Source organism: Xyrauchen texanus, chromosome 48 (assembly GCF_025860055.1).
Source record: "Xyrauchen texanus isolate HMW12.3.18 chromosome 48, RBS_HiC_50CHRs, whole genome shotgun sequence".
In the NCBI taxonomy this organism is placed as follows: domain Eukaryota; kingdom Metazoa; phylum Chordata; class Actinopteri; order Cypriniformes; family Catostomidae; genus Xyrauchen; species Xyrauchen texanus.
In genome coordinates, this window is record NC_068323.1 from 3,476,467 (window position 1) to 3,501,029 (window position 24,563).

The 24,563-nt window shown below is 43.3% G+C and overlaps 2 protein-coding genes across 2 annotated transcripts in view; one reads left to right on the plus strand and one right to left on the minus strand.

The window, feature by feature from the left end:
- LOC127639742 (uncharacterized) overlaps positions 1 to 2,379 on the minus strand; it is a 30,299-nt gene extending 27,920 nt beyond the window's left edge. The window contains exons 1-2 of the mRNA XM_052121945.1: positions 2,016 to 2,379; positions 167 to 478 (exon numbers count right to left, since the gene is read on the minus strand). Coding sequence (XP_051977905.1) covers positions 167 to 478; positions 2,016 to 2,106 — 403 coding nt within the window. The 5' untranslated portion in view covers positions 2,107 to 2,379. The remainder of the gene's footprint in view (positions 1 to 166; positions 479 to 2,015) is intronic.
- The window catches only part of LOC127639469 (uncharacterized), an 808,968-nt gene that overhangs the window by 495,108 nt on the left and 289,297 nt on the right, over positions 1 to 24,563 (plus strand). The gene's annotated exons all lie outside the window — the stretch shown is intronic.

The window sequence follows — 24,563 nt, forward strand, 5'->3', positions numbered from 1 at the left end:
ACTTTGGGATTGACTGTAACATTTAACATATTCTCACTGCATGTATTCACTGGTGCAGAGTGAGCAGACATGTTTAAGAAAGACAGTCAGACAGGTTTGGAACGACATTAAAGAAGAAATGATGACAAAATATTCTTTATGTAAATTATCCTTTTAAAATGCTCACCATTGACTGTAAGAGTGATTTTCTTCTTTGTTGTCCCAGTGTCGGTGTTGATCTCTATTTTATATTCTCCAGAGTGGTTGGTTCTGATGTTTGTGATGGTCAAAGATCCAGTCTGATTATCCAGCTTTAGTCTTCCTGTGAATCTCACATTAGTAACATTCTTGATGTTACCTTCATCAGGGATTTCAGCTATGAGATCACCTTTAAACCTCCACAGTATATTATTATACGTCAGTATTTTATTCTCATCAGTCTGTAGAGTGACAGAATCTCCCTCCATCACTGACTTCATTTCATCTGCACCCGAGACACCTGGAGAACAAACCAGAAGATTTCACTTTTATCTCACTGATAAACAGATCCAACTGTGACTGTTTTAGACTTGTTTAATACATTAATACCGTCAGTGTCTCTAGAATCTAAGGATGTGATATATTTATCATTATTCATTTATCAAATGCTAACAGCTACAACATAAGATGTTTAACGGCCTTCTGCTCTCAGATTAATTACATACTTCCACTTCTGAAGTCATAATTATGAGCTCGTCATTTTTCAGTTCCTTGAATATGGAGGATTTTTAACACTGTTTTATATGATACACAACCGGCTGATGAAACTGGAATTTGGGGTAAATTAATGCCATTTTCTCTGTGTAAACATTTACAATAAGCATCAAATAGTTCCTGATATATGTAAATGACTATGACTGTTTTGCTGAAAAGGTTTTGCTATAGATTTGTATTTGTTTCTTATTCAAGATGGTGCTTGTGTGTGTTTATCCTGGATACCTCAAACTACTGAAAAACATTAATTACATCCGCGTGTATCATTGCAAGAGGGAAAACTAACTTTTCACAGATTCCCAATCAATGATCCTGAGAGACTGAAGCTTTGGCTGTTCACTGGGATATCAACAAACACATTGAGTCACTTAAAATATTGAGAGTGTGCAGAAAATATTTTCCCCCAGTCGATTTCAGACCAGCTGAGAGATCCGATGATATCAACATGCCAACACGCTTACGTCACGTGAGAGACAGTTTGAAATCCACCCTCATGAACGTGAACACCACAGCTGGCCGAAAGTGAACATTTATAATAAAAACAAGTTTTAAATATTTATTTCTTACACACACCAAACGCTTCATTTCAGAAGACATTAATGAATCAACTGGAGTCGTATCGATTACTTATTATAGATTAATGATGCCTTTATGTGCTTTTTGGAGCTTCAAAGTTCTGGTCACCATTCACTTGCATTGTATGGACCATCAGAGCTGAAATATTCTTCTAAAAATCTTCATTTGTGTTCAGCAGAAGAAAGTCACACACATCTGGGACGGCATGAGAGTGAGTAAATGATGATAATGTTCATGTTTTTGGGGAAGTAATACTTTAATAAGCTGCTCTCTCAGACTGTATGAGCAGCAGAACAGACACATGAAGTGTTTTCTCTCAGGACATCCACCTCATGAACAGTTCAAAATGCACCAAAACTCTCCAATGTGTGAATATAATCATGTGTAATATAATTCACATTTATATTCCACAAATCCTCTTCTGCACATTACACACAACTGTACAAACATTATTGTGTATTTCTCATATTTATATTATTTGTGTCTGTTTTGTCTGTTTTTGCACCGGAAGCTTCTGTCAGGATCAATTGTTTGTGTGTTTAAGATCATTGTGAATCTAGTCCAGACTTGTCCTGTGTATTTGGATGAATGTGAGCTGTAATATTATGATGGACTTCAATAATAATAATAAAATATGAGAATATCAGTAAGTGTGAATATTATTGAAGTGAAAGTGAAAGTACTGATAAATAGAAATGAACACTTACCGCACAAGAGTGATATGAACAGAAGGGTTTTGAACGTGTTCTTCATATTGTTGTTAATTGCAGTTTGAAGTTTGGACTTGATAAAAGACATTTAATCGCAATTAAAGGTCTGAATCTCTTCTGTCGAGTGAATGTTTTTCTGAACCGCACCCACCTGCACCCGACTGACACAAAACCCGAATAAACCCCAACAGAGCGACTTTAAACCGACTGTGATCACTCATTAATCCGATCCATAACACATCTGTTTATATGTTATCAAAGATCAACCAGAACATTTACATATAATTATTTATACAATTTTGGAGCGAAACACAAAAGACTCGGATAATGGCGGCGTCAGAAAACTTCTTCCGTTTCTTCTTCTCCTTCTTCTTCTTTTGGTTATAATGGCAGCTTGCATCCTAAACGTACTACCGCCCTCTTCTGGATTTTTAAACTTATATATACATCTATAAAGAAGCTGCTCAAACATCTTCTACCTTGTTCACTCCTGCCAAACTCCAATATACTCTTTACTCCTGTTCCTGTTGTAATCTTTTCATTTCTTCCATCCTGTCCTTTATCTCTACTTTATATTTCCAGCAACTAACAAGTAAATGTTCTACAGATTCTGATATCAATGATCACAAAAGCCGGTTGGATGCTTCCCTGTAATGTGAAGTGAACTATTGAGATTATTGTGTCCTATTCTTAACCAAGTCATGATTGTCTCCTCTTTTCTGTTCCTCCCTTTTCACAATATCAACTCTATTTTAAATGGAATGCAAATGTCTTCCTTTTACCTCCCGATCCCACTACTGCTGCCACTTTTTAAAGATTTCTTTCCATACAGTGCTCTTCTCATTTTGAGAGAATACTTGTGTCTGTTTTCTTTTTTTTTTTTTTTTACAGCTTTTTTGGCTAGTTTGTCCACTCTTTCATTACCCATAATGCCTGTATAAGCGGGAACCCAACTGTATATGACCTCAGTACCTTGTTTCCTTATACTTGATTGTATTGACATTTTTTCGTAAACCAAATCCTCATGATTACTGGCCATACCTGACATGAGAATACTACAGACTAGGACTTTGTTTGGTTTGTTTTGATCAACCCATTCTAAAGCCATCAAGGTGGCTCAACAGTATATACACTTCCATCCGCATATCTCACCTCTCTGGCTAGGAACTACAACTGCAGAGCCTAAATTTACTGTTATTGGATCCTTCGATCCATCTGTAAAAACCTGTACATAGTTGTTACGTCCCATGTCATAAATTTGACTTGTGTTTTGGAGTATGCTTGTTTTTGTTTTCTCTCTTTCCCTCTCTGTTTTCTTGCCTCTTACTTTTGTTTTCAGCAAGTGGGCGTGGTATTTAATTGGCCTGTTTTCCTGTCAATCTTGGAGATGCTTGTTGATGACATCACGTGTCTCCACCAATGAGGGCGGGCTATGCGAGTTTAAAAGGGAGCGCCTTCGTGGAAAGCGCCCGATTCATTCTTTGTTTGATGCCTGCATGTGCGTTGGTTGAGATTGTTTGCCCTGTATCATTTTTGTTAATCGGTAAATGTTTATGGTGAAGTCTGTGTTCTTTGATCCTTAATGTGATGGCCCATTTGTTCCCTTTTCTTTGTTTTCTTTCTTCGTGTTAAATTAACTGATGTTACTAAAAGGACAGGTAAGATATCACGTGATATACATGTGCCACACTGAGGTTTCAATTGTGTTACAACACTAGGTTAGTGACGCGTGCCATCCCTTGTATTTTTGTTATAGTGAGAGGTAGGTTATTTAGGGTTCTGTAGATAAATTTTCTTTTGATATGGTTTGTTTTGTGAATTTTAATTGTTGAGTTAGATTAGGGGTGTTTATTTTCTTTTAGTAAGATTGGTTATTGTTTTATTTATTTATTTGATTTGGCACGGTCCAAGTTCTTTTCATTTTCCCTTTTTCCTTGTGTTAAAATACTTTATTCTGGGATATTTGTTCTCCCATTATTCTTTATAATAAATACTGATTTATTTTTCTACCTTCTATTAAGTTTGTTGATGAGATTGCTTTCCAGTACCTGTACAGTGTTTATAAATGTTGCACCCTAATTCCCCTAGACCGAAAAGGGTTCGTAATAATAGTCTTTATACTTAAGATTAATAAAGTCTCTCATTAGATCTGTTCTTTTATTTCTTGTCTTGATTTGAAGTAGTTCCAAATCTACCACCAGTGTTTATAGCATCCGCACAGTAATAGGCCATATTACAGTTGGACAGAAGTCCTTTTCATGCACTCCCAATTCACTTGCTGCTGCATCCCCTGTCCAACCAAAACTTAATTCTTGTGCTCTCTCCCTTTCCCAGCCGGCCTGTATTATGTCCAGCCTCGCAAGCACAGATTTTGATGCTGGTCCAAATACCACACTCCCATAGTCTAGCCTTGATCTTATTAGATATACAGGTGAAACTCGAAAAATTAGAATATCGTGCAAAAGTTCATTAATTTCAGTAATTCAACTTAAAAGGTGAAACTAATATATTACATAGACTCATTACAAGCAAAGTAAGATATTTCAAGCCTTTATTTGATATAATTTTGATGATTATGGCTTACAGCTTATGCAAACCCCAAATTCAGAATCTCAGAAAATTAGAATATTGTGAAAAGGTTCAGTATTGTAGGCTCAAAGTGTCACACTCTAATCAGCTAAACACCTGCAAAGGGTTCCTGAGCCTTTAAATGGTCTCTCAGTCTGGTTCAGTTGAATTCACAATCATGGGGTAGACTGCTGACCTGACAGTTGTGCAGAAAACCATCATTGACACCCTCCACAAGGAGGGAAAGCCTCAAAAGGTAATTGCAAAAGAAGTTGGATGTTCTCAAAGTGCTGTATCAAAGCACATTAATAGAAAGTTAAGTGGAAGGGAAAAGTGTGGAAGAAAAATGTGCACAAGCAGCAGGGATGACCGTAGCCTGGAGAGGATTGTCAGGAAAAGGCCATTCAAATGTGTGGGGGAGCTTCACAAGGAGTGGACTGAGGCTGGAGTTACTGCATCAAGAGCCACCACACACAGACGGGTCCTGGACATGGGCTTCAAATGTCAAACGTCTTACCTGGGCTAAAGAAAAAAAGAACTGGTCTGTTGCTCAGTGGTCCAAAGTCCTCTTTTCTGATGAGAGCAAATTTTGCATCTCATTTGGAAACCAAGGTCCCAGAGTCTGGAGGAAGAATGGAGAGGCACACAATCCAAGATGCTTGAAGTCCAGTGTGAAGTTTCCACAGTCTGTGTTGGTTTGGGGAGCCATGTCATCGGCTGGTGTTGGTCCACTGTGCTTTATTAAGTCCAGAGTCAACGCAGCCGTCTACCAGGACATTTTAGAGCACTTCATGCTTCCTTCAGCAGACAAGCTTTATGGAGATGCTGACTTCATTTTCCAGCAGGACTTGGCACCTGCCCACACTGCCAAAAGTACCAAAACCTGGTTCAATGACCATGGTATTACTGTGCTTGATTGGCCAGCAAACTCGCCTGACCTGAACCAAGAGAAAGATGAGAGACATGAGACCAAACAATGCAGAAGAGCTGAAGGCCGCTATCGAAGCATCTTGGTCTTCCATAACACCTCAGCAGTGCCACAGGCTGATAGCATCCATGCCACGCCGCATTGAGGCAGTAATTAATGCAAAAGGGTCCCAAACCAAGTACTGAGTACATATGCATGATTATACTTTTCAGAGGGCCGCCATTTCTGTATTTAAAATCCTTTTTTTTTATTGATTTCTTGTAATATTCTAATTTTCTGAGATTCTGAATTTGGGGTTTTCATAAGCTGTAAGCCATAATCATCAAAATTATATCAAATAAAGGCTTGAAATATCTTACTTTGCTTGTAATGAGTCTATATAATATATTAGTTTCACCTTTTAAGTTGAATTACTGAAATGAATGAACTTTTGCACGATATTCTACTTTTTCGAGTTTCACCTGTATATATTTATAGTAACATTTCAATATCTATTGGTATATTTATAAATATATAATTTATCATCACAGAAAATAAAGTGGGACTTACAACACTCCCCTGAGGTGTTCCATTCTCTACAACATGTTTAGCTTGACAGTTCCCTATTTTAACCTGGATTGATCTTAACCTCAGAAAGACCATTATCCAGATAATAACTTTCCCTCCAACTCTCATAATATGTAATGTAATCATTAGCCCCTCTCTCCATAACATGTCATGCTTTTTCCACATCAAAAAACACTGTCTCGTTATTTACTTGAGCTTTACTGACTTCATCCTCCAAACACAATACTGAATCCATAGTGTCTCTTCCCCTCCTAAATCCACTTTGGAATTCAGCCTCCATACCTCTTTTCCCCAAGAAATACATTAGCCTCTCATTGACCATCCATTCACATTTCAGAGTACCCTCACAATGAGGCGGCCTTGTCTGCTCATACACATTATCATTTGATTAATTAAAGAAAATACCAGCTGCAAAGATATCATACATCCAGCTCATTAGAACAAGACACCATTCATATAAGCAATATCTAACTGATTAAAAGTATCTTTGTAGGAAATGCATCCTGTATTTTAACGAGGCACACCACATATTTTAAAGATACGTGCCAGCACAAAGGAAACACACCAAGAACACACGACAGAATGCTACTAATTAACAGAAACAAATTTTTTTTTAAAGAAATACACCTGTTTTTCAAGGTTATACACCATATATACCCCCCTCTGAGACTTATGAAAGTCTCACACTCTATTTCCCTCAAACCAGAGTACAGTCACACAAGCCAGCCTGTCCCATTCCATCATGTTGCCAAAGTAGGCCACTTAGTCCTTTATCCAATACCGTCTTTATGGGGCTGCACTCTGCAGAACTTGGGACCAAAACTCTCCCCCCACACTGGGCTAGGAAGGAGTAAAAGATCCCAGTCCTCTAGCTGTCACTGTTCCTGGGGGTGGGTGACAAAAATCAACTAATTTGAAATAAGCATGTGCATGCAATTGCAAAGCCTTGCGTGATGTAGAGTACAATTGATTATACATTGAGTAGAAGATATATATATATATATATATATATATATATATATATATATATATATATATATATATATATATATATATATATATATATACACTCACCTAAAGGATTATTAGGAACACCATACTAATACTGTGTTTGACCCCCTTTCGCCTTCAGAACTGCCTTAATTCTACGTGGCATTGATTCAACAAGGTGCTGAAAGCATTCTTTAGAAATGTTGGCCCATATTGATAGGATAGCATCTTGCAGTTGATGGAGATTTGTGGGATGCCCATCCAGGGCACGAAGCTCCCATTACACCACATCCCAAAGATGCTCTATTGGGTTGAGATCTGGTGACTATGGGGGCCATTTTAGTACAGTGAACTCATTGTCATGTTCAAGAAACCAATTTGAAATGATTCGAGCTTTGTGACATGGTGCATTATCCTGCTGGAAGTAGCCATCAGAGGATGGGTACATGGTGGCCATAAAGGGATGGACATGGTCAGAAACAATGCTCAGGTAGGCCGTGGCATTTAAACGATGCCCAATTGGCACTAAGGGGCCTAAAGTGTGCCAAGAAAACATCCCCCACACCATTACACCACCACCACCAGCCTGCACAGTGGTAACAAGGCATGATGGATCCATGTTCTCATTCTGTTTACGCCAAATTCTGACTCTACCATCTGAATGTCTCAACAGAAATCGAGACTCATCAGACCAGGCAACATTTTTCCAGTCTTCAACTGTCCAATTTTGGTGAGCTCTTGCAAATTGTAGCCTCTTTTTCCTATTTGTAGTGGAGATGAGTGGTACCCGGTGGGGTCTTCTGCTGTTGTAGCCCATCCGCCTCAAGGTTGTGCGTGTTGTGGCTTCACAAATGCTTTGCTGCATACCTCGGTTGTAACGAGTGGTTATTTCAGGCAAAGTTGCTCTTCTATCAGCTTGAATCAGTCGGCCCATTCTCCTCTGACCTCTAGCATCAACAAGGCATTTACGCCCACAGGACTGCCGCATACTGGATGTTATTCCCTTTTCACACCATTCTTTGTAAACCCTAGAAATGGTTGTGCGTGAAAATCCCAGTAACTGAGCAGATTGTGAAATACTCAGACCGGCCCGTCTGGCACCAACAACCATGCCAGGCTCAAAATTGCTTAAATCACCTTTCTTTCCCATTCTGACATTCAGTTTGGAGTTCAGGAGATTGTCTTGACCAGGACCACACCCCTAAATGCATTGAAGCAACTGCCATGTGATTGGTTGATTAGATAATTGCATTAATGAGAAATTGAACAGGTGTTCCTAATAATCCTTTAGGTGAGTGTGTATATATATATATATATATATATATATATATATATATATATATATATATATGCATCCTTCGTTGCCAGAGGAACTCACAGACAATTCCGGTAGCCTGGAGCGCTATCTGGTGGTGTGTTGGAGCAGACAGCTGGTTTTTAAACCACCAGTTGAGTCTATTTGCTCTTGTAACCAAGCACTGAGGTGCTCGTCACTCTTTTCTTCAAATATCTCCCTCACATGACTTCTCTTGGCAATTATTTCACATGTATATTTTGCTTAAACATAATCATCAACAACACTACTTCTACTTGATTAGGTACATTGTAATAAAGATACACTTCATTAATCATTATAATTAATTGGTTACATTGAGTGTAATAGGGGAATATGTCAAAAATAACAAACAAAACACCCTCTAACTCCTTTCTTGTTATCTGTTCTGTTATGTAAAATGAAAGTACAATAGTCATGCTATCTCCCTTACTATCAAAAACATGAGAAAATTGTTAAAAACATAACATTTCCCTCAATTTCCAATGTTATTTCTGGATTGCTTCTCAGTAAATCTCATCAAGTTCATCCAATCCTGGCCCAATGGTACAGTAGCTAGCTTCTAGCCCTGTTCCCTGTGGTAGCATTGAAACAGTTACCATTTGTTTAGCCACCGTTCTAGTCATTATTGATCTCAGAATGGGTATAATACAACAAAACAATAATCCAAATAAGGTATTTTCATTAGCCCCATCTTCCATGAACCAAAAAGATCATCAAACCATTGCCCAAACAGCTGATCTCTCCCTGCATTAGATTTAACTTCCTTTCGCAGGTCATGCAGTTTCTTCATTGCCTGGGTAAAAGCTCCTTCTGGAGATGTATTATTTGGTATGTATGTACAGCAATCTGCTCCGAACATAACACATACTCCTCCTTTATCTGGTAATAACCAATTCAGTGCTTGACGATTTTCCATGCCATTTTACTAGTTGCCGCTAATTGGTCTCCAAATGCCTCCAGTGCCTCGTCAGTATAGTTTATAAATCTCTGTTGGTTATAGAAAATATAATTAATCCATTAAACATTTTTGTTGGGTGTTACCCATATGAACATTGACTCAAAGCCTGATTTAATCTCATCTCTAGCTTTAAACTTTTGAGGTATTCCTCTTGGTTGGCCAATTGCATCCAGGTAGACATCGGGATCTGGGGTGTACACTCTTTTCACCCTTGCTTTGTTGTGTACTAAAGGTTTTGGTGCAGTTTGGATTTCAGAGGGGTCCCATTCTACTATAGTTACTTCTTGTATTAGCCTTACTCTAGCGCGCAGTCCTTTCCAGCCTCTAGGTAGTGCGGTTTTCAATTGACCTCCCCCACATAACCAAAAATATTCCGCTATAGTTTCCGTTTGTTCCTCATGGATTTTTATCACAGGCGATACTAGAGTCTGATTTTCCCATCCTGTAATGCAATGACCAATAACTACACCTAGACATCCTGGAGTTATGTTTGCAGTAAAATTCTGTCCTAATGTTGCTGTTGCATATTGTGGTCCACTAACCCTAATCATATTATCATTAAAAAACATTTTGTCATCTAAATGCCATATTACTGCGCAATTGCCCTTAAATTGTCCTACATTCGTTTTCCCTTTAGTTTTGTTAAAACATTCATACTCCAGTTGTCGATTTATTGTATATGATAATGGACTCTCTTTTTTCTCATTATCCACACGTACGTCTATTTTTTTGCATTCATCTTCATCATCTTATAATATTTATCATATTCCGGATGACCCAAGAATGCCAAACATTCTGCTGGGCAGAACACTGTTCTCCCTGTTTTACCACAATTTTTGTCATAATACTCAGTGCAATGCTTATAATCATACTGATTCGAGACTACTACCAATTTTTTCAATGGAGAGCACATTACACAGTTTGTCATTTTTGCTTGCTTTGCTGTATATCTGGCCCATTTATACCAGTCATTTTGATTTGCGTGTTCTAATAATTCCTCTGTTCCTGCTGACTCTATGGGTTCCATATTTTTCAATTTTTTTACATTTTTATGCATTTGGCAGATGCTTTTATCCAAAGCGACTTACAGTGCAATTATTACAGGGACAATCCCCCCGGAGCAACCTAAGCAAACCATTGTGCCTTGCTCAAGGACACAATGGTGGTGGCCATGGGGTTCGAACCTGCGACCTTCTGATTAACAGCCCTGTGCTTTAGCCACTACGCCACCACCACTCCAATCATTTTCTAAATCCATTGCCTTTTTCATTCTTTGGTTGATTATTTTGTATTTTTAGGCTGATTATCCGGTTTGCTCTGCTTAGCCAAATTGCTTATCCAGATTCTTTGCTTTTTGGGTTCACCTTTGTTTAATGATCCAGGTGTTCACTTCTTTCTGATTTCTTGTGCTATGTTATTTAGTCTCTGCTCATTCGGGGAAATAATATTGAAGGTCTGAGATATAAATTGTAGGAAATTCATCATACCATGGTCGTTGTGACGGTCCTTCGCCTGGAGAGTCTGGGCCTTCCTGGATTGCCTCTCCGGTAGGCCCTGTATGGGAGGCAATACCTGTCCCAAATATGTTAGTAACAGCATCATCCACACTAATACCTCCTTGAGCTTCCATTCTTTCCTCCATGTCCCACAACGCTTCATCGAACGACTGCGCTTGTTGGCCTGTTTCATTTCCTTCAGTTGCTTCTGTATCTGTTTCAACAGGACGATCACTTTCTTCTTGTCTTTCTCCTTCTTCACCTTCTTGGTCCTGTTCCTCTGTGACATGTACTTCCGTCTCACTTTCTATGCTTTCCTGCTCTACTGCAGCACGTACTTCAATCCCTCTTTCTGCCGCAGCGTGCTCTTCCCCTACGTGCGTCCTTCTTCTACTTCCTCTTCTCTTTCCTCAGATTCTGTAGCCGGTTCCTTCTGATCTTCTTCTTCCTCGGGTTCTTGGTTTTGTGCTTGCTGCTCTTCTTTGTCTGAATCTTGCCTCGTATTCATCGTTGTCCATATTCATAGTTACTTCAATACAGTCCGTCAAGTGCTCTGTACTTTCTGAATTCACTTTCTGGAGTATTTCGTTTTAGGTCAGCTTCATTGGAAAGGCCAACCAAGATCCCCCAAGGCTGATTGTAGGGAACCCACTCTGCAGTATGCTTTCTTAGAATTGTTCATCTGCAGATCCTGGTCCTTCTTGGGACATATTGGGGGCAACACTTGTCCCAAGTATGTCAGTAATAACATCCATATTAATATGTATTTCTTATTCATTGTTATTGTAGGCCGCAATTGTTTTCCACCTTCTCTCCTTCAGCGGGTCATCCTGTCCTAACTTGCTTCAATGATGGCAGCAGCATGACTATTTCATTTTATATGCATAAAGAACACTGTAATCACCTCATATGGTTACATGTTTTATATTAACTAACAATCACTAACATCAATAACATCAATGATCCAAGATGGCGGCGCGGTAGCACGCAGCGGCCACTCCGGATCCACAAAGGTGCTATTTTTGTTAAAAAAGCCCGACTTTTGCAGCACATGGACATCGGAGAAACCGGTGTTCGTGTCTACCATCGCCAGACACTACTGAAATATAAGACTCATGCAAAAACCAAGCTGCATGATGACCTGCAGGAGGCGCTACGCGTACTCGGCTTGCTGCGGAGACCAGGCCTCCAGTCCTCGGCGTCGCCTGATGCCGGTGGCCGGGGGAGAGGACGTCGTAAGCGGTGTGTGAGAAAGCGGAAGCGCGGCAAGAGGGCGGGGGTCCATGCTAGGCTAAAAACAAAACCTAGCTGGCCGGCTCTCCCATCTATACTGCTCTCAAATGTTTGCTCCCTGGACAATAAACTGGACTATATCCGACTCCAGCAGGCTACGCAGCGTGAGTTTAGAGACTGCTGCGTCTTTGTTTTCACGGAGGCGTGGCTCAGCGACAGAGTTCGGATGCCGCCATTCAGCTAGGCGGGCTCGCCTCGTTTCGTGCCGACAGAAATACAGCTCTCTCGCGGTAAGACTTCGCGGTGGTGGCTTGTGTGTTTACATCAACACGGAATGGTGCAAGAACTCTATGCTAGTCTCTAGTTACTGTTCATCGCTGTTAGAGCTTGTGACTGTTAGATGCAGACCTTTTTATCTACCACGGGAATTCACCACTGTTTGCATAACCGGAGTTTACATTCCCCCAGCGCTAGCAGCTAAGGAAGCGCTCTGTGAACTGTATGGGGCTATGAGCGAACTGCAGAGCGCTCACCCGGACGGACTGTTTATTGTCGCCGGAGATTTCAACCATGCGAATCTCAAGACAGTGCTCCCTAAATTCCATCAGTATGTGGACTTTGCAACGAGAGAGGCGAACGTGCTTGATCTTGTTTACACAAACATCCCAGGCGTGCCGGGTGGAGCCCTGCCCCCACCTCGGCTACTCAGACCACATCTCTGTAATGTTAATTCCAGCATACAGACCGGCTCGTCAGGCGCACAAAACCGCTTCAGAAGCAGGTGAAAACCTGGCCAGCAGGAGCCATCTCTGCTCTTCAGGACTGTTTTGAGTGTACTGACTGGCACATGTTCAGGGAGGCTGCAACATATGGCGATTCTACCAACTTGGAGGAATACACAGCATCAGTGACCAGCTAAATCAGCAAGTGCATTGATGATGTCACTTTCTCCAAGACCATCACCACACGCTCCAACCAGATGCCGTGGATGACTGCGGAGGTGCGCACGCTTCTGAGGTCCCGAGACTCCGGCTAAGCGCGCACACGCCCAGAGAATCCACAGTCACTTCCAGGACAGCGGTGACACGCGGCGCATGTGGCAGGGCATCCAGGCCATCACCAACTACAGGACAACATCAGTTGCCTGTGACAAAGATGCCTCCCTTCCAGATGCACTGAACGACATTTACGCTCGGTTTGAAGTGCAGAACGACGTGGTGGCGAGGAAGACCACCCCTCCTCCCAATGACCAGTTGCAATGACCAGAAAACAAACAGAGGATAGTGAGGACAGCTGAGAAGATCATTGGGGTCTCTCTTCCCTCCATCAAAGACATTTACAAAAAACACTGTATCCGCAAAGCAACCAGCATTGTGGACGACCCCACACACCCCTCACACAAACTCTTTACCCTCCTGCCGTCTGGCAAGAGGTACCGAAGCATTCGGGCCCTCACGGCCAGACTGTGTAACAGCTTCTTCCCCCAAGCCATCAATACTCAGAGACTGGTTTGACACACAAGTGTCCTGAGTTGCACTTTAATTACGGTCACTTTATAACTGTCTGCTACCCCAATAACTGCTATGTGCATAGAACACTATCTCATAGTATGTTATGTTTACGTTTTTAGAAACTGTCATCTTTTTGCACTACTGTGTACTGGTCGGCGCTGCACTGTGTCAATTGTCCTGTTCATTGTCAGAAATTTGTTGTACCGTCCCCTACTTTTTGCACATGTTTGCACGTGCACTTTATATAGGTATATATAGGTATTTTATATAGGTATTTTATTTCGTTGTGTAGTCTCATGTGGTCCTGTGTTGGTCCTTTGTTGTTTTTATGTAGCACCATGGTCCTGGAGGAACGTTGTCTCGTTTTGCTGTGTACTGTACTAACTGTATATGGTTGAAACGACAATAAAAACCACTTGACTTGACTTGACTACTTTCTGCATTCATTTGATTAATATATTAAATGATTTCCCTTATTACAGTCATTTGCTACACACTTTCTTGTAAGCTAGTAAATGTGTGCACACTCACATACATTTTTTTCATCTCATTTCTAGCACTAAATAACACATGGGTCCTCTGCCTCCTCCAGGTGTTCCTTATCTTAAAACTCCCTACTCATTCACTTATGTTACGAACCCCGCTCCCTCGCTCCGCCCCTTCGAGCTTCCACGCTCGTTCCGCCCCCTCGAGCTCGCACGCTCGTTTTGCTCCCTCGAGCTCGCACGCTCGTTTTGCTCCCTCGAGCTTCCATGCTCGTTTTGCTCCTACGAGCTCTCATGCTCGTTAGCAGGTCTCCCTCCTCGGGCTCACATGCCCGCTCCCAATCGCCAGAACATTATGTACACCTGCACTCGTCTCAATCTCCACATTAGTTTCACCTGTACTCGTCTCATCATCTTTCATTGTTTACACCTGCACTTTCCCCTATATATATCACTGCCCTTTCGTCTCACTCCTGTTGGTTATTGTATTTAGTTTCCCGTGTCTTTGCCCCCTGCTAGTCTCGTCTAGTTTTGAACTCCTCTTGTCCTCCTCTTAGCTTGCCAGCTCCCCTTGTTCCCCTGTCTTTTGCTCCCCACTAGTCCCGTCTAGTTACTCTGATCCTGTTTCCTGGCTTCGACCCCCCCACTCTCGTTGACCACTCTCTCCCGGATTTGCCCCTTTACTCCACTTTGATTCCCCGGCTTTTGACCCTACGCTTCCCTCGACAACTCTTCTCTGGATTTACCCTGTTTGTACTTTTGCCTGCACTGCTATTAATAAAAGCAGTTTCCTCCGACATTGTGACTGTCTCATCTTGTGTGTGTGTGTGCGGGTTACAAAATAACCAACCCTTACCGAAGACAGTCACAATGCCCGCGCTGAGGATTTACGCAGCTCACTAGAGCGGATGTTTTCAGCGCACTCTGCGACAGGATCTACCGTTGGGAGTCGTGATCGGCGCTCACAGCCCAGGGACAGCAGGTGCGTCGCGATTTTTGATTTTGTCACCCTGTTCTACCTGTGTCTGTCCCTGAGCCCGTTTATGCTCCCAACGCATTTCTGAGCGCCGTGAGCCTTCAACCCCCTGAGAGGTTTGACGGCTCTTCGGGCGCTTACCAAGAGTTGGTTATGCAGGGCAGCGGTTATAGCACGAATAGCCGTGCCCTTAACATTATGGACCCAGCGGCCCAACTCTTGGTTTTGCGTCAGGGGAGTCAACCCTTGGAGGCTTATGTTGTGGATTTTTGTGCCCTGGCTAACCAGGTGAATTTTGATGAGGTGGCTCTGAAAGACATTTTTCAATATGGACTGAATGAGCCAGCCTCATCATTCATGCCTGGTGGTCGCTGCTCTCTCAACCTGGCTCAGTTTATTGACCTCGCCCTACTGTACGCTGGTTCCTCGTTTACTGTGGGGGAGGCAGAAACTGAACCAGCGTTCCACACCATGGCCCCAGTCTCGAAGCCTACCACGGCCCCCGTCTCAAAGCCTACCACGGCCCCCGTCTCGAAGCCTACCACGGCCCTAGTCCCGAAGCCTTACACGGCCCTAGTCCTGAAGCCTGACACGGCCCTAGTCCAGAAGCCTTACACGGCCCTAGCCCCGAAGCCTGACACGGCCCTAGCCCCGAAGCCTTACACGGCCCTAGCCCCGAAGCCTTACACGGCCCCAGTCCCGAAGCCTGACACGGCCCCAGTCCCGAAGCCTGTCACGGCCCCAGTCCCGAAGCCTTACACGGCCCTAGTCCCGAAGCCTGACACGGCCCTAGTCCCGAAGCCTGACACGGCCCTAGTCCCGAAGCCTTACACGGCCCTAGTCCCGAAGCCTGACACGGCCCCAGTCCCGAAGCCTGTCACGGCCCCATTCCCGAAGCCCGACACGGCCCCATTCCCGAGGCCCGTCACGGCCCCAGCCTCGAAGCCTGGCACGGCCAACGAGCCAGCGCCCATGCCCGCCACGGCCAACGAGCCAGCGCCCATGCCCGCCACGGCCAACGAGCCAGCGCCCATGTCTGCCACGGTCAGCGAGCCAGCGCCTGTAGCCTCGACCGTCCCCATGGCCACATCCCCTGTTGGCCGAAGACATCAGAGAAGGAAGAGGGCCCCTTCTCCCCAGTCTCGTCTTGTACTCAAGACCGCAGAGGTTCCCTCAGAGTCTTCCATGGCTCTGCTCCGCCCTCAGAGTCTTCCACGGCTCTGCCGGGCTCTGCTCCGCCCTCAGAGTCTTCCACGGCTCTGCCGGGCTCTGCTCCGCCCTCAGAGTCTTCCACGGCTCTGCCGACCTCTGCTCCGCCCTCAGAGTCTTCCACGGCTCTGCTCCGCCCTCAGAGTCTTCCACGGCTCTGCCGGGCTCTGCTCCGCCCTCAGAGTCTTCCACGGCTCTGCCGGGCTCTGCTCCGCCCTCAGAGTCTTCCACGGCTCTGCCAGGCTCTGCTCGCCCCTCAGAGCCCTCGCGGGCTCCGCCTCACGTTCCTCCCAGAGCTCCGCCTCTCAAGCCTCCCAGAGCTTCTCCTCTCGAGTCTTTCAGGGCTCCCCCTCCTTCCGAGCCTCCCAAGGCTCCTCCTCCCATGCCTCCCAGGGCCCCTCCTCTCGAGCCTCCCAGGGCTCCTCCTCTCGAGCCTCCCAGGGCTCCGTTTCTCGAGTCTTCCAGGGCTCCTCCTCCCCTCGAGCCTCTCAGGGCTCCGTCCCTCGAGTCTTTCAGGGCTCCTCCCCCTCTCAAGCCTCTCAGGGCTTCGTCTCTCGAGTCTCTCAGGGCTCCTCCTCCCCTCCAGCCTCTCAGGGCTTCGTCTCTCGAGTCTCTCAGGGCTCCTCCTCCCCTCCAGCCTCTCAGGGCTTCGTCTCTCGAGTCTTTCCTGGCTCCCCACCTCAAGCTTCTCGAGCCTTCCAGGGCTCTGCCACTAGAGCCTCTCGAGTCTTCCACGGCCTTTTTCCCAGAGCCCCCTACGGCTCCACCTCCCGAGCCTCCCACAGGTCTGCTCCCATAGACTCCAGGGCCTCCTACGGCTCCACCTCCCGAGCCTCCTACGGCTCTGCTCCCAGAGACTCCAGAGCTTTCTAGGGCTCCGCCTCCTGAGCCTCCTACGGCTCCCCCTCCAGAGCCTCCTACGGCTCCACCTCCCGAGCCTCCTACGGCTCTACCCCCCGAGACTACAGAGCCTTCCAGGCCTTCCCCCTTAAAGCCTCCTTAGGCTCCACCTCCAGAGCCTTCCAGGCCTCCACCTCCAGAGCCTTCCAGACCTACCCCCCTAAAGCCTCCCTTGGCTCCACCTCCAGAGCCTTCCAGGCCTTCGCTCCTAAAGCCTCCTTCGGCTCCACCTCCAGAGCCTTCCAGGTCTTCGCCCCTAAAGCCTCCTTCGGCTCCACCTCCAGAGCCTTCCAGAACCCCACCTCCAGAGCCGCCTACAGTGCCGCCTCTTACGGCACCGCCTTTCACGGCTCAGCCCGGACTTCCTGACCCCCTTCCTGTCCTGTGGCCTCTTCCCTGGCCTCCGGACCCTATTCCTGTCCGGTAGTCACCTTCCAGACCCCCGGACCCAGTCCCTGTCCTCCAGTCGCCTTCCACACCCCCTGACCCAGTCTTTGCCCTATGGCTGCCCCCTAGATCTCCCGACCACCCGCCTGTCCGCTATGTTCCCCCTGACCTTGCCTTGAAACTGGCCATTGACCCCATGGACTGTCTCATTTCCCTCTGTGCCCCTTGGACTGCCCTCAATTTTGTTTATGTGTTTTGTGGGTTGTCTGTTCAGGGTTTTTTTGTTTGTTGGGATCGTCCAGCACCACTTTCCAGAGGTCGCGCTCCTCGCAACCGAGCGCGGCCGTCAGGAGCCGTCCGTTTTAGAGGGGGGAGTACTGTCACGAACCCCGCTCCCTCGCTCCGCCCCCTCGAGCTTCCACGCTCGTTCCGCCCCCTCGAGCTCGCACGCTCGTTTTGCTCCCTCGAGCTCGCACGCTCGTTTTGCTCCCTCGAGCTTCCACGCTCGTTTTGCTCCTACGAGCTCTCATGCTCGTTAGCAGGTCTCCCTCCTCGGGCTCACATGCCCGCTCCCAATCGCCAGAACATTATGTACACCTGCACTCGTCTCAATCTCCACATTAGTTTCACCTGTACTCGTCTCATCACCTTTCATTGTTTACACCTGCACTTTCCCCTATATATATCACTGCCCTTTCGTCTCACTCCTGTTGGTTATTGTATTTAGTTTCCCGTGTCTTTGCCCCCCGCTAGTCTCGTCTAGTTTTGAACTCCTCTTGTCCTCCTCTTAGCTTGCCAGCTCCCCTTGTTCCCCTGTCTTTTGCTCCCCACTAGTCCCATCTAGTTACTCTGATCCTGTTTCCCAGCTTCGACCCCCCCACTCTCGTTGACCACTCTCTCCCGGATTTGCCCCTTTACTCCACTTTGATTCCCCGGCTTTTGACCCTACGCTTCCCTCAACAACTCTTCTCTGGATTACTTTTGCCTGCACTGCTATTAATAAAAGCAGTTTCCTCCGACATTGTGACTGTCTCATCTTGTGTGTGTGTGTGCGGGTTACAACTTATCACATACATTTCATTTCCTCCTGTTTCCCAAGGTCTCTCAATGTCTGTATCACATTAATACATTTTCCCTGCAAGCTAAGCTGTTTTTCATAGTTTCAGACTACATCAGAGTAATTCAGAGTATTAAATCAATAAAAGAATGATCAAATATATAACATATCATTGGAGGAATCAATTTCCTCCCAGTTTGGTTTTTCTGTTGCATTGGACCATTTACATTGATCAGTACTTCATCTGGTTTTTACATAATTATTTAACCAATGGTAAGACACAATATAATATTATTCCCCTTTCAAGAATGGTTGTTTCAATTATTTTACCAATTGTATCCAACCCTGCACCCTATTTCTTAATGAATTCCATTTATATTGTTACAATCAAACAAGACAAGCAATCTTAATCTTTAGTCACCACCATGTATCTTTTCCATTCTTCATTACTTTTACAATGTACATGAGTTCAATTAAAGCATAAGTAAAAGTAATAAATCATCTTCCAGTCTAAATTCATTATCATACAAACATTCCCATGTTTGTTTAATACTTCTATAAAAAGTCAAGCACTCCTTTGTCTGCAACGGTTCTCAAAACTTTACCCCCAAAATCAATCTATAAATAATCCTCTACACAGGGTATGATCCCCTGACAACACAGTGACAGAATGCTTGGTATTTAACACTGTGATATGTTATTTTAGTAAAGCGGTTATTAAAGGTGGGGTATGTGATTTGCAAAACGGCCGGCAGATTTTGAAAATACACAACTCATAAGGTCCTACCTTCTCTCCTCCAACGCTGGCCCTGACTCCACCCATTCGAAAAACATGGACGCGCAATCATGCACGAGCGAAAACTCAGATGCGCGAGAGCGAGCCAGGCTAGCATAGGTTGGAGTTTCTGCATGACGTCACCATTTACCTGCTAAGACCGTCAACATGGCACAACATTCAGCGTTAAGTTGCACCAGATATTATTAACATTCAACAGTCACATAAATCATTAGTATTGTTAGAAAATTTATGTTTTTGAAATGTAAATATATATTGTATAAATATAAAATATATAAAAATATATTGGACGTCCTGGTTGTCACCGAAGTTTATGGCTAAATATAGGGCTGACCGATATAACGTTATCAGATGAGATTGTTATGCGCATCTCGTCAGTAAAGCACATAACATAAAGTGCATTCATTGATTAGTAAATCGCCATCAGCTGCTTTCAGATGGAGCGGTGATACTACACAGAGCCGTAGTTCACTAACAAGCTGGGCCGTGATAATGAAGGGTAACTTGCCCAGCTTGTCAGTGATGAACTACAGCTCTGTGTAGTAAATGCCGCTCCATCTGAAAGCAGCTGATGACTAACGGACACTGCGCGCCAGGGTGGTGGGGGAGGGGGCATGGTGCGACCGTTTGATTGACACATTTTCTGTCCAATGATTCTAGATGGTCTTGAAAATGATCGGCTGGAGTTTTTCGAGTCCTGCCCGTTCCACAGATGATTAAATTGCTTAATTTTCATTTCAGTGCTTCTAATTTAAGTGGGTTAGGAATAGGATTTCAAGTTATTTTGAAAAAATGGTCAAAAAAGAAAATCACATACCCCACCTTTAAAATGCAGTCGGGTTCAGTGGAACTTTACATTTTTGGGCAGGTCTCCTCTAGACCTCCCTTTTGATGCTTCTGATCTAAGAGCATTCATCCACTTCCTTAAAACCCTTTCAAACCTTCTTGGTCAGGTCTCCAGGGCGGTGATGCCCCTGCCTTAGGTTGCTTAACCTTTTATGCCATTGACAAGTCTTACACGTCATTGGGTCGTCACCTCTTGCCCCTGGTCTTGATGCTGCTCAGTCCTCAATCCTTAATAATTTGGTATCAGTAAACAGATATTTTCTTATCACCAGAGAACCAGAGATCTATAACATTTATAGATCATTAATTTCCATTTAGAGTTTGTTTCTGCTACTTTAGCAAATGTTACACATGTATGCGTCATGGTGGGGACTAATATCAGATCAGAGCCTCTCAAGCTTCTAGGAAGCTTCATTTAAAAACATCACCTTAATTCAAAAATGGTCTCTAGATAGTTTTTGAACCTACATTTATTCTTTCAGATGAATTTTCAACTTAATCTCTTTTCTTTGGTATAGACTCTTAACTTTAGATTGCCCTCAGAATATATAAAATCTTTAATCATTGATGAGGAGAGCTGTTTGAACTCCTTCATATCACTCTATCTAACATTATTGTCAAGACACATCATTTTACATATAAAAATAAAATAAAGATAAGATCCATAAGTTGTTTTATTTTATATTTCTTAAAAATCTGCTCTTGTGTTTCTGTTTCAAGCAGACACTTATCAATTTTAGACCGAGAGTGAGAGGGGGCATTCCTCTCCCTCACACTGTTTCTATTCTTATTACAGCTATTTCTTCTTCATTCATTTTACAATCTCACAATAATATATTTAATTTATTATTCAACAGTAAAAATAGTGATATTTATAATAATGTATTATATTAACTGCTTTCAAAATGTCTCATCTCACACCATCTAAAAACAAAAAACTACTCTCAACTTAGTTTCTTCTGTCCATTCAAACAACAGATCCTTCAAATCTTTAATTAAAACAGAACACAATGTCTTTTTTGACATTCTCTATATAATCAATACAACTTCTGTTCATGCAGAGCTTTACATTTACAACACCTATCTTATTATTAATATATTATAATCCCTTTTTTATTGTTAAGTAATAATTTGTTATTACTACTTTCTCAATTTCTTACACTTTCTCAGGTGAAGGAACTTCCATTCTACCTAATAAAATAATATAAATCAAGTTTTTTTAAACTAACAGAAAAGTAAAAGTTTAAACAGAATTAAGTCTTAAAGACAAACATATCTAAAAACATATCTCTTTTCTTGTGTTTTGAAATAATTGCTCAATATAATACACTACGTCCTTTAAATTTCTCATGACTTTTTTTTATCCAAATGTTTCATCATCATTTATCAGTTATCATTATTATACCTCTAAAATTACACATTCATGTATTAACTATGGCAAACTAAAATAGTAGTAATAGAAATAGACACTCAATAAACACTTTGTAGCACACACTAACCTCCTTTTTTTTATGTCTTTATTATGAGGGTACTCTCTGGAAAATTTGGGGGAGTAACCAATCCAATAGGTAACTCTATAACTTTGCCATATGTTTGTAATATTTACTCTTCAAATCAATAAATCAGTGGTTAGCTGCTGGATTTAAATTTAGACCCTGTCACGGCCGGCTCTAAGCCGCAACAAATCAGGGAGGCAACGAGAACAAAGTCAGTCAAAGAATCTTTATTAACAATAAAGATTAAACTACGTAAACCCAAGAAACACATTCCAAAAACACAGGCCTGCAAACATAACTTTCCAAACTAAACTAATACACAAAGCAAACAAATAACAACGAAAACAGCAACCCAAATTAACAGAAAACCAGAGGGTAACCGAAGGCCCTAAAGTCAGAGAACCATTGTTGCAATGGTAAGTGAGGACCCAAAAGCGATATAACAAAAGAGTCTTTTAATGTCAGTTCAGGAAGCAATAATGAAAAACACAAATGTTCTCCTTGAGAGAATGACAGCGAACATAAACAACCCGCAGAGAGGGCGATGCAAACAGAAGACTTCCTAGAGAACTTCAGTAGGCGTCACAAAGTAGCGGCCGGGGGTAGCAGTGAGCGGCGACTGGCTGCTGGTCTCCCCAGGGAGGGCTAGGGTCGAGAGAAAACACTTAGCTGTATCCAGCTCCTCTCGCTGCGTCTGGCGAGCTGGACAGAATACAAATAATGGGTAGTTTAGACGGGAACAGGTAGTAAAGCCAGGCGGATGCCTACAGGACAGGATTTGGACAGCGACAAACGAGACAGTGCTTGTATTCCTTTGCGGGAGAAACTCTAGTGAGAATCCGACAAAGGAAGCAGCAAGAACAGAGAAAGAAGTAGAGAGCTAATCAGAGGAAAATGGGAACAGGTAGGAAGAGAATTAGCGAAGTATTCAGGGGAGATAAGGAACAGCTGGAGGAGGAGAAAAGAGGGAAAGGAGAAATGACCAAAGAGGGCAGCAGAGGGCGACAGAGAAAAGAGAAAGAACAGGGACAAGACATACCATGACAAAACAAAGATAAGACATAACAACCATTACCTTTTATAATCCTCTGCAGGTGTTTCACATTAATCCCTCAGTAGGACGGGCCTAGAGGCACGTCACACACCCCCCCTTAAAAGATAAACCCACATACAACACACACACAAAAAAAAAATATATATATATATATAATTCCAACAGGGTACATCCCAACCTCCTAACTAACATCCCAAACTTCCTAAAGCCTATCTAGTCTTCGGTGGCTTGCCGAGCTCGGGGCGACTTTAAACACTGAACTCAGCATCCTCAACAATCCCATAACCAGGGCTGCCGAAGAAAACTGAAGTGTACCCCACTCAGGATTACCACCCAAAACAAAAACAACCCCCCCACCCCCTAACTAAACTGGGATGTACACACACACAAAACAAAAACAAACAAAAATAAATAACTAGACAAATCTCTACTAGACTACAGAACTCCCACAACAACAATGTGACAGCATCTTCCAGAACACACTCATCTCCTCCCACCATAATACTCATTGATCTCGGCACCTAAGAGACAAGCTTAAGAGAGAAACAGAAAAAACAGAACACAACATTGTGGCAACACATCATACTCGTGATAGAGCATCCGCAATCACATTTTCTGTTCCTTTGATGTGCCTTATATCAAGATGATACCCTTGTAGAAAGATACACCATCTCATGAGTTGCTGGTTTGGGTTCTGCAAAGAATGAAGAAAAGTTAGAGGATTGTGATCTGTAAAAACCACCAATGGTCCTCCTCCTGAACCCACATAAACCTCAAAATGGATAAGTGACCAAATTAGAGCTAATGCTTCTTTCTCAATAACTGAATAGTTAAGTTGATAAGCATTAAACCCCACCACACAGTCTACACCATCTTCTGAGGTCTGCAGTAAAACAGCTCCAGCTCCCACATTACTAGCGTCAACTTGCAATTTAAAAGATTTATCCAGTCTAGGTGCAACCAAAATTGGAGACACAGTGAGAAGAGACTTAAAAGACTCCACTCAAATTTGATTTTATCTCGAAGCAGGTTGGTAAGAGGAGCTGCCACAGTAGAAAAATTCTGACAGAATCCCCTATAAAAACCAACCATCCCAAGAAACCTCATTAACTCCTTCTTAGTTGTAGGGGTAGGAAATTGATCAATTACTGCCACTTTTGCTCGAACCGGACATACATGACCCTGACCTACAACTTTTCCAAGATAGATTACAGTGGCCTTAGCAAATTCACATTTGCTCAAATTAACAGTGAGGTTAGCTGCAACCAGACGATCCCACAAAGCTCTAATCCGACTTAGATGTTCTGACCAAGTGTCACTATAGATGACTACATCGTCTAAGTAAACTGCACAACCTTCCAAGCCAGAGATAACTTGATTCATTAATCATTGAAACGTAGCTGGAGCGTTTCTCAGGCCAAAACTCATAACCTTATAGGAAAATAGGACTGACGGAGTGACAAATGCAGAGATTTCTTGGGCTCTAGCTGTTAGAGGCACCTGCCAATAACCCTTTAGCAAATCAAATTTGCTCACATAAGTAGCAGACCCAACTTGGTCAATGCAATCTTCAATTCGTGGCAAAGGGAAGGAATCAGGTTTGGTTAGTGCATTTACCTTCCTGTAGTCTGTACAAAATCTATATGAGCCGTTGGCTTTTCTAACCAGAATACACGGAGACGCCCAGCTGGAATAAGAAGGCTCCGCTAATCCATTTTTCCAACAAATATTCAACCTCAGCCTCTAGGTGTC